We start from the raw sequence: 10,504 nt of genomic DNA, 5'->3' as shown, positions 1-10,504 counted from the left end.
TGGCCACTCTCAGTGACTTGACTGTCTCCCCTGAAGGCTGCCTCCTCAAGTCTGGAGGTGGAGCTAGTGGTAAACGCAGTGACCACTGTAGGCTGAGCAGAGCAGACCCACTGTATCCTGGAGTCCCTAGTATGCGGCTGCTCGTCATGGGGAGGGGGACACAGGTGGGAGGGAGCCCATGTTCTGACATGCAACACCTCCTGGTTTGTGTTTCCCACCAGCTCTGGGAACCAGGCTCTAGTTTTGAGAAGCCACTTGCGACTCCCGGAGATGGTCAGTCATCCGGCCTTTGCCATCGTCTTCCAGCTGGAGTACGTGTTCAGCAGCCCTTCGGGAGCGGACGGCAGCGTGAGTCTCCTTTGTGGATCGGCTTCTGTACGTTAGCTTCGTGCCGAGGGGGACTGGCGGGTGCCAGTGTCTTCTCTGCATTAAAAGCCTTGGTGACGGCACAGCCTGTGGGGCTGGGAACCAGCCTTTCTCTGCCCTCATCTTCGTGGGGACTGGACGTTCTGCAATGGTAGGATGCTGCCCAGAAAACTTCACGCACCAAAACATCTCTAATTCATAATTATTGAGCCGGTAATTATTTTGAAAAACGAGGCCATTTTGCTACATTTTTCTTTTGCTGTTAAGTGTAGTGGAAGCTCGAATCTGCATGAGTGATAAGCGGCTTTTTAGAGTGAACTGTCCGTGCATCTACATCAGGATTAAAAGTAAGAATTTGTAGTTTTTGTTGAGAGAAGTGGAGTGGGTAGACAGCTTACGTGGGGCACAGAGCCCCTGGGAAGCAGATCATGCTGCTTCTAAGACTCAGTTTCTGTTTGCAAAATCCCAGATCATTTGACAGCTAATGCAACGGAAGACTGACAGACACCGTGGTGAGGGCTTCATCGCGGGCCAGCTTCCTAAAGAAGGGAGTTAAGCCTGGGGCGGGGTGGGGGGGATTGGAGCCCACTCATCCACTGTGCTCTCCACCTTTGCTGCTGCCAGAGCCCCGACTCCCGTGTCTTCTGCTCACACGGGGCCTTCCTGGGGTCAACCTCAAGTCTTGGTCACTTTAGCGAACAGCTTATCACCTGCTGCCTTGTTTATCACCAGGGGTTTTACCTCACATGTGCTGTGCAGGTGCACGTGGGCGGGGGCAGGTGCGCGTGGGCGGGGCAGGTGCGCGTGGGCGGGGCGGGCGCGTGTGGGCGGTGCAGGTGCGCGTGGGCGGTGCAGGAGTGCGTGGGCGGGGCAGGGGGCGGTGCAGGTGCGCGTGGGTGGTGCAGGTGTGTGTGTGTGTGTGTGGGCCATTGTGGTGGACTGTGGGAGAACCAGGCCTGTGAGGTGCTGCTGGGCAGCAGGCGCCTGTCCAGTGTGACTTGGGAGGCAGAGGCAGGAGGATCGGATGCTCAGGGCCTTCTTCAGCTGTATACAAGTTTCTGGCCAGCCTGGGCTACATGAGACCTACCCATGGCATAGCCTTGTCCACAGGCTCTACTGGCCAAGGAGGGGCACCCAGCACCCAGCAGCATAGCCCCACCGCTGTCTTATTTGTGTATTTACTGATGTTCTTTGGTTTAACGGAGAGGTGAGTGCATGCCATGTGTGGTGCTGGTCTGTGGGCAGGGCCGACTCCCGGCTGACTCCTGGCCGTCACCTGAGTGATCTTTGTAATGCTGGTGCTGTCAACGTTGTATTACTTTTGCAGTGACAGAACACCTGAAGACAGACATTTACAGGAGGAAGTGAGGGTTGACACTGGTTTGAGGGTACCCATCATGGCGGGAGAGGCATTGTGGTGGCAGTGGCTTGCCAGGGCGTCTTCAGGAGCATGTGAGGCTGCTTGCTCACATGGATGGACCAGGAAGCATTGGTGGGGGCGGGGGCATGGATGTGCAGTCAGCTGCCTTCCATTTTAAATCCAGTCTGGCCCCCAGCCCGTGTGTGTGCGATGCCTACATTCAGAGCAGGTCTCCTCATTGCCCAGTTATTTCACTTGGGGTATCTTTTTCTTTTTAATTTCAAGGCCACAGGTATCTTTTAAAATTTCATTTCTGATTTTGTATGTGTGTGTGTAACACACACACAAACACACGCACATGCACACATGTGGAGGTCAGAGAACAGCTTTGGGAGCTTTTCTTCCCTTCCACAGTATCAAACTCTGGCTGTCAGAATAAGCCACAGTGTCCTTACCTGCTGAGCCATCTGCCTGTCCCCACCAGATGCTTCCTTATCCGACCATGTTGAGAATTGCAACTAAACATCACAGACTTAACTGGGGTTTGGTTTGGGTCCATGGAGTCCTCGGCCTCTGGCCTCTCACTGCAACCTGGGGTCCTGGTGATGCCTGGGTCCTGCTCGTCCGCAGGCAGAAAGCCCAGGAGCATCTGCCTCATCTACATCTGTTCCTCCATCCCATCATTGCCATAGAACAGGGGGAGTGGCCTGCACCCAGGCCAGATGGAGCCCTGGGTACCAGGGTACCAGAGCTGCCTGCTCGTAGCTCTCTCTGCTCTGTATAGTCTGAGACTTTGCTAAACACAGAGCTCACGTTTCTTCTCGTCACCTTTTTTAGGTGAGATGAGATTTGTAGCCAGTGACTGCCCTGAGGTCCTTCTGTGATGGGCCCATGTTTTTATTAGAAGCCTGTTTGATTATCTGCTCTGCAGCAGCCGGAGGACCCTTACCTTTGCTTGACTCCAGTCCCTCACACTGATTTGGGGCCCCCTCTGAAAATGTCTTTTCTGTCAGTCACTGCTCAGAGTGTGTGTCTGTGGAGAGCGCCTTTGCATCCTGTGTGATGGTTCTGAACCCTGCATCCCTTGAGAGCATTTTATCTCCCTGGAGTCAGGAAAAGCCAAGGACCCCCGGACCCGTGAGTCAGTCAGGTGACCAAGAACCTGTGGCCCTGCCCCCATTACTGTGCAAACACATTGTGCCACACATTGTAGTAAAGCTCTGTTTGTGTGTGTGTGTGGTGTGCTTGCATGTGTGTATGCATGTTTGCATGTGTGTGTATGGTGTGCTTGCATGTGTGTATATGTTTGCATGTGTGTATGCATGCTTGCATGTGTGTATATATGTTTGCATGTGTGTGTGTTGTACTTGCATGTGTGTATGCATGTTTGCATGTGTGTGCGCCCATATATGGGGGTTTGGGATTTGTGTCTGGAGGCTTCCTTGAGCATTTTCCACTTATTCTTTGAGGCAGGAGCTTAATGTCTTAGGGTTGTTATTGCCGTAATGAAACACCATGACCTAAATGAACTTAGAGAAAAAGGGTTTGTTTGACTTCCACTTCCACATCACTGTTCATCACTGAAGGAAGTCAAGACAGGAACTCAAACAGGGCAGGAACCTGAAGACAGGAGCCGAGCTGATGCAGAGACCATGGAGGGGTGCGGCTTACTGGCGTGCTCTTTATGGGTTCCTCAGTCTACTTTATTGCAGAACCCCAAAACAAAAGCCTAGGGTAGCCTCACCCACAATGGACTACCCCCCACATCAATTAATAATTAAGAAAATGCCCTACGGGCTCGCCTGCAGCCAGGGCCAGTGCTGCCCATGCGGCTGCTTCCTAGATTTCTAAGCAGCTGCTGTGCCCGACTCAGTCTTCACGGGTGGCGGCCACACCCTCCACCTCTGCAACCAGGACAACCTCTCTTGCTTCTTCAGCCCTGACAGGCCGACAAAGGAGCTAGAGTTTTGCTATCCCATTAGCCAATCAGGAGGGTTGTTCTAGGCCGTGGAGCTTGCTTGCGCTGCTCATGTGTATGGCTAAACATAACCACTGTGCTTAGTTGAATGAGCTGAAAATATTGCCTAATAAATGATCCCTGTGAGTCTTAGTGATATCTCGTAGGCCGGGTCATACATGGGGAGCAGATGATGTTAATATGGGCCGTTAGGCTTCCCTTGCCCCTGTGAATGCGTGTGAAGGGAATTAACTGGCATGGCTGCCAAGCCCACTGCGCCTCTCATCTGTGCTAGGATGCTGCATGCAATTGATGCAGCTTGGTGCAGACCCTCTGCTGGAGGGCTGGCAGGAGGAGGGGTGGAGGCTCAGGCCACCACTGCCTGTTTCTAGTATTTGTCACCTTGGGCCTCAGCCTTGTGAGGTTCACCTCAGTGGCCCAGAACTCAGGTCCTTTTGGAGGAGTGGTTTCTGGACTTAGGCTGTCTGAGTCTGGGTGGGTGGGCGGTGGCTGGGTTCTGCCTCCTGTACTGCCTGGGTCTCAGGGCTGCACTCTAGCTGTGGGGTTCTGTGTTAGAGTTCAAAGGACAGAGCCTTCCCCTCCCACCATGAGACAGATTGCTCAGGGTCCTGGCTGGAATCTGAACTGTGGCCTCGGCAGTGGCCTTCACAGTGCCCCACGCTTTCTTGTCACCTCCCTTAGAGGTTTGATGACCTCCTAAGTCACTGTGCTTTGCTTGCAGAGGACTCCTTGATTGTCATTCCTGGGATGCTAGCTGTGACTTGGTATGTGTGTGTGTGTCTGTGTGTGTGTGTCTGTGTGTGTGTGTATGTGTCTCTCTGTGTATGTGTCTGTATGTCTGTGTGTGTGTATGTGTCTCTCTGTGTGTGTACGTGTCTGTGTGTGTGTCTGTGTCTGTGTGTGTGTGTGTGTCTCTGTGTGTGTATGTGTGTGTGTCTGTGTGTGTGTGTGTGTGTGTGCATGCACATGCATGCTTGGGTGTGTGAGAACTGGAACTCCAGTGGCTGGGCTGGCAGGGCAGCAAGCCCCAGAGATCCCTGTATCTTACCTCCCAGAGCTGGGATTGCAGGATGAGCACATTGCTGTCTCCATGCCTCGGGGCTCCATCCTAGCGCTCTTCCCAGACTTGTCATCCTCTTCCAGGGAGCTCAGCTACCCTGGGATGAGCTCATCTCATGATGCTAATCGCATCTGCGCAATCACATGCTCCAGGGAGCAGGATGGGACAGATGTACCATGAGTCACCATTCAGCCCACCACTGGGACTCTGGGCGGTAGCATCTGTGGGGGGCGGTGTCAGAATTCTGCCCATGGTTTTGCTGACTTCAGTTCCACAGCAAACCCTGGCTCATGAGCCCGTCCGTGCTCCTTTGGCTTCTTATGGCTAAAGGAAAGCTGTTTGTTTCAGAGCAGTTTGGGCTTCTCTCTCTTTCTTTTTTTTTTGAGGATGCATGGATTCGAATTCTGATCTAAATTTGGCAGGAAAAGAAATAATAAAGCCAGTCACCATTTTTATTTTTCCTTTTGAGATGGGGTCATCCTGTGTCACCAAGGTTGCCCCTGAACTCCTGTCTCACAGAGTCTCCCTGTCTCTGCTCCTGTGTAGCTGGGATTGCAGGGCTGCACTGTGGTTGCTAACCAAAAAAATCATGGCCAGGGGACCCCAATGAGTGACCACGCTTGCTCTCTGCATGTATTTGGCCCCAGCATGAGGATTGGGGAAGGGCCTGAAGCAGGAGCCTCTGGGCTGGCTGCAGGAGACAGGCGCATGTGTGGAGCCGGCTGCCACCAGCTCCCAGTTATCATGTCGGGGTCTCAGAAGTGATCAGTAGCTCACAAATCATCCCTCGCTGTTAAAGGCAAAAGCGAGGAGAAGCGAGTGTTGATCTAACTGACAGATACTCCACACACAAGAGGTTTATATTGATTGAGGACCAAACAGCCACAGAGAAGCGTGAAATTGGAAAATTAGATGTCAGGATCACCTAATTTGAGAAACGAAGCCAGAAGGCGTCGCACTGATCGCAACGGACGCTTGGATGCCTGTTTTATTTTTGATCCCGCCTTGAGCGACTGCGTTTACAGAAGCCATCCAGCCGCTTCTGAGTTTAGGCTGTTTTATTGGCGAGTGTTCTGGCTCTATGTGTAGTGATTGTACTTTGAGAGGCCTGGATCTGTCACCAGTGCCAACTGACGCCCTGCAGCTACCCAGAACCTTCCAAAATCTGTCCTGCCCACGCAGGGGTAGGGTGGAGGCTGGGGCAGGGTGGAGGCCCAGGGCAGGGTGGAAGTCAGGGGCAGGATGGAACAGGTGCTTCCCCGTGTGGCAGAATCTGATGGTAAGGTTCCCACTCTCTGGATTCTTCGCTTATACTTCAGGTTGCTGTTGTTTTCCTCACCCAGTGGCCAGGAACACAGACCCCATAAACACTGACAGGGATGTGAACATGGCAGTACCTAGACCCACCCTCTGAAGCCTGACTGGGGAAGGACCAGCTCTGCTCTGCTGGTCTGCACAGTTTGAAGTCTAGCTCTCAGCCCTAACTAGGCTGTGTGTGACCCCACCACTGATTCCCACTCAGTGGCTGCTGTGCTAACTCCTGTGGCTGTGCTTTGTTTCCCAGGCAGCCTCGTCCACCTCTCTCTCCAACTTGGCATGCATGCACATGGTTCGCTGGGCTGTCTGGAACCCCGAGCCGGAAGTAACCCCAGGAAAGGTGACACTGCCTCTTCAGGGTGGGATCCAGCACAACCCTTCACACTGTCTGGTCTATAAGGTGCCTTCAGCTAGCATGAGCTCTGAGGAGGTAAGTACTAAGTAGGTGTGATTCTCATATGTTTCTAGCAAGTTCATTTGTGTGTGTGATATTTGGGTACAGTCACCCTTGAGAGTGTATATGGATGCCAACAGTTGACATTGTGTGAGAGCGTGTGTATGTGTGTGTGTACATGTATGTGTTTGTGTGTATGTGTGTGTTTGTGTGTATGTGTGTGTATATGCGTGTGTGTGTATGTGTGTGATATTTGGGTGTAGTCACCCATGAGAATGCATGTGGATGCCAGCAGTGGACATAGGAATTTTTTCTTCCCCATCCTATTTTTGGACACAGAATCTCACTGAACTTGGGACTTGCTGATTGGAGCTAGCATGCCTGGATAGTGGACCCCTGGGATCCACCTGTCTCCCCTCCTACCACCAGTATTGAACTGGGGTCCTCACACTTTCTCAGAGGCATTTTACCCACCGAGTCTACATTTATTTAATTATTTATTTTAACGCTACAAATTGACTAGTATGTTTCTAGCATTTCATGAACAAACTTCTCCTGTGTCCTGGATATGCCCTCGGTGCTCGCTGAGTTGTGGTTAGGCCAGTTTCGCTCCTGGGTCCGCTGACCCTTCTTCACCTCTGCACCTCTGGAGGCCTTGCCGGACGAACCATTTTGCACACTCTGCGTACACTCTGAGGGGTTTCTCCTCTGCTTGTGTCCATGTTTTGTGCCTCAGGAGGACGTCATGTAGTTTTTGTCAGGAGGGTTCGTGGCACAAGAACTAGGTTTTGGCTGGGCTTTAGAGCCACTCTGGACCGTGCCCCTCTTGGCTCGACGTAGGATGTCTGGTCCACAGCGGATTCTCAGATGAAAAAACCATCTCAGCTGTGACATTCTCTGAGTTCCAACCTGGAAAGCCAGTAAGGCCAGGAGAGGCTGGAGGTTGTGTGTGTCACCCTGGCTATCCTGGCTGCCTTGCCCAGCTTGTGGTCATTTAAGTCCAGTGAGCCAGGGCATCATGGACAGTTTTGGAACTATGATTTGCCTCTGGCCAGTGTCTGGGGTCCATCCTGGCCCTCTAGGCTATGGCAGCCCCTGACTCCTGCAGTTCCGTGTGGTGCCTGTAATGTGTCTGTCTCACCCCCACCTCCCATTCCCACTCTGTGGTGCCTGTAATGTGTCTGTCTCAGCAGTGCACGGAGCCTTTAAGCTCATTTCCTCTCTCTCAGGTAAAGGGCCGTACCTGTCATTTCACAGTGTCACTTGTGTGCTGACTCTAGCTACAGCTATTGTTTCCAGTGTTGTTATTGGCCATCTGACTGATGCTCTTGGGACCCGCATCGGGGCAGCTGACATGCTGTTCCCTTGCTATGAGCAGTGTCTCTCATGGGTCCGTGTTTTGCTGCGTTTTCCTATGGTCTAGTCCAAGCTCCTATTATGAAATCACCGCCAGAAATCTCAAAGTCATTACCATTCCCCCTCTCCCCGTCTTTTAGATCATCTCCTTCCTTCCCTCCTCCCCTGTGGATGTGTGTCTCTGTGTTTCTGTGTGGTTCTATGCCCCTGTGTGTGTGTGTGTGCGCGCGCGCGTGCGTGTGTGTGTGTGTGTGTGTGTGCGCACGCACGCGTGTGTCTTTCTCTCTGTGTGTCTTTCTCTCTGTGTGGCTGTCTCTCTGTGTGTCTTTCTGTGTGGCTGTCTCTCTGTGTATCTTTCTCTCTGTGTGGCTGTCTCTCTGTCTCGTCTTTCTCCGTGTCTGGTATAAATGTTTGTCCCATTTACAGTTTATCTCGCCACTTTGTCGCCTTTCCCTTTTTGAGTGTGTGAACTGTGTCAGGCACACACATTTTGAAAGTTTGACTTGCTTGGCGACACACGTGCCACACATTTCCCTTCTCCATGAAGAACGCCACATATGAGTTCCATTTCTCAATCCCAGAACTGCTGATGTTTCTGCCAGGCAACTTTTTGCTGGGGACTGTCTGCTCTAGAGGGTGGTTGGCTGCATCCCCATCTTCGCCACTAGATGTCAGTAGCATCCCCAGTTGTGGCAGCCCAAGTGTCTATAGTCAGTCCTTGTTGACTGTGGTGGAGGACCAGCACTGTGAGCAGAGTGGGTAGGGGTGGTGAATTGTGGCAGCCCTGTCTCCACTCCTGTGCGGGAAGAGCACCACGGCTTCTTCATCTTCTTTCCTGGTGGTTCCGACACCGGCCAAGTGAGGCCAGCTGGAATCAAGGTGTGCTTCACCTGGGCCCTCACCAGCCAGCTCCACAGCCCGTCCCTTGTTCAGTGACTGTCTTTTGAATATGAACAGTGAGACTTGGGAAGAACGTCCCTGAGCCTGTGAACTCACAGCTGAGCAGGAACAGCAGCTACCAGTCAAGGAAACAGCGACACTGGAAATGCAGCGTTGTCTCTGGGAAGCACGTTTAGGGTTCATCATGAGAAGTTGTTTTATTGTTTGCTGTGACGTGAGGTAATATCTCGTGGCTGTGCTTCCTGCCCAACTCTTGTCCTTTTCTTTCAAAAGTATTTATATCTCCAGAAGCCAGCACCTTCAGTTCCTAGTTAGGATTTATAGTTATTTACCTTTGATTTGGAAATAGTATGATTCCTGTGCTATTAGTTTATCAATTGTAGACATCAGGCCCTGAGTCCCTGAGCTGACGGATGAGGACATTCGCTGTTCCCACACTCTGGCTCTCTTTACAATCACCCAGCCTCAGGTACGGTGCATACAGCAGGCCTGGTTGGAAAGTCGAAGGGTGCCCAGGAACGGGGCCGCCCTCACAGGGGAGTGGCTTGGAGGCAGCTTGTGAAGTTGCTTATCCCGAGCTGCGGTGTGGATCTGACCTTATCAGCAGGCCGAGGAGTTTTGAGACCTGAGCTGTGTGTGTGGGTTGGAGGCTATCCAGTCCTGGGGCTGTCCCCTAGAGGAGCATAGGCAACAGATCTTACGGCACTGTGCAAACTTTGAGCACTCATGTGGACACCATTGCCCAGAGGAACTGTGGCCAGGAGCTGGGGCCTGAGCCCCCTGGTGCATAGTGTCAGCGTTCTTTCTTCATGCGAAGATTACAGACTCTTAATGTAATCTTTAAAACGAGTGCAATATAATCTACATGATTTTGTATGCCAGGAGCCGAGGTAGAGAAAAGGCTCTTGGTAGACAGCAGCACTGAGCTGAAAGATTGGTGATCAAAGATCTTAAAACGCCCAGGCACACAGGCCATAGCACCATCGAGGAGAGAGAAGACGCAGAGATGAGCAAGATGGGAATTTCAGAACTGAAGAGCAGCAAAGGTAAAATCTTCACAAGATGTGCGCTGTGGCTGGGTGGATGCTGATGAGTCGGTGAGCCTGAAGATCAGTCAGCGGAGCGAGGGCCTCCCGAGCTGCAGGAGCTGATTGGTGGCCGCAGGCCGGGCTCTGCTGCTGACTAGCGGGACAATGCCAAAGTCCAGCACCCATGTCAGCACCCAGTTCCAGGAGACAGGAGAGCGCCTGGTGCAGGAAACTCCTCTGAAGATACCAGAACAGGAAACCCCGGGCAAGGGACTGGGAGTTCAGCAAAAGCCCCGAGATAAGTGGGACGTAACCTCAGCCAGACACTGGATCACTGAACTGAAAGGAAAGAAAAAGAATCAAGAGCGGAAGTAGAAAAGTGGCTCCTTGCCCACAGAGAGATGGAAACGTGGATGGTTGTGTTCCTGTTAGAAGCCATGAGGGCTGATGTGAAAAACAAAAGGTTTTGGAACCCCGGATTCTGTACCCATCAAGAGTCACCTGAAGCTCAGGTAGTACCTTCCCCAGTGAGCTGGAGAAAGGGAATTCAGAGCAGAGTGCCATTAGCTACAAGTTTCCCTAGATAGAAGGAAACATGGAAGATGGGGTGAGGAACAGTGGAAATGAGGGCTGAGTGGGCTTTGTGGGAGGTTGAGGCAGAAGTTACATTGTATCCTGTGAGGTCTTTAAGCTGTTTAGATACAGTAGGGTGAGGCAGAAGTTACATTGTATCCTGTGAGGTCTT

The 10,504-nt window shown here is 52.1% G+C and overlaps 1 protein-coding gene across 1 annotated transcript in view; it reads left to right on the top strand.

Moving 5' to 3' along the window:
* Positions 1-10,504, top strand: part of Nphp4 (nephrocystin 4) — a 53,400-nt gene that overhangs the window by 24,140 nt on the left and 18,756 nt on the right. The window contains exons 4-5 of the mRNA XM_005353757.2: positions 222-348; positions 6,329-6,511. Coding sequence (XP_005353814.2) covers positions 222-348; positions 6,329-6,511 — 310 coding nt within the window. The remainder of the gene's footprint in view (positions 1-221; positions 349-6,328; positions 6,512-10,504) is intronic.

The sequence above is a fragment of the Microtus ochrogaster genome, chromosome 10, assembly GCF_000317375.1.
Source record: "Microtus ochrogaster isolate Prairie Vole_2 chromosome 10, MicOch1.0, whole genome shotgun sequence".
Lineage (NCBI taxonomy): Eukaryota > Metazoa > Chordata > Mammalia > Rodentia > Cricetidae > Microtus > Microtus ochrogaster.
Note: the sequence above shows the minus strand (reverse complement) of the source record. Positions and strands in the feature narration are given on the sequence as shown.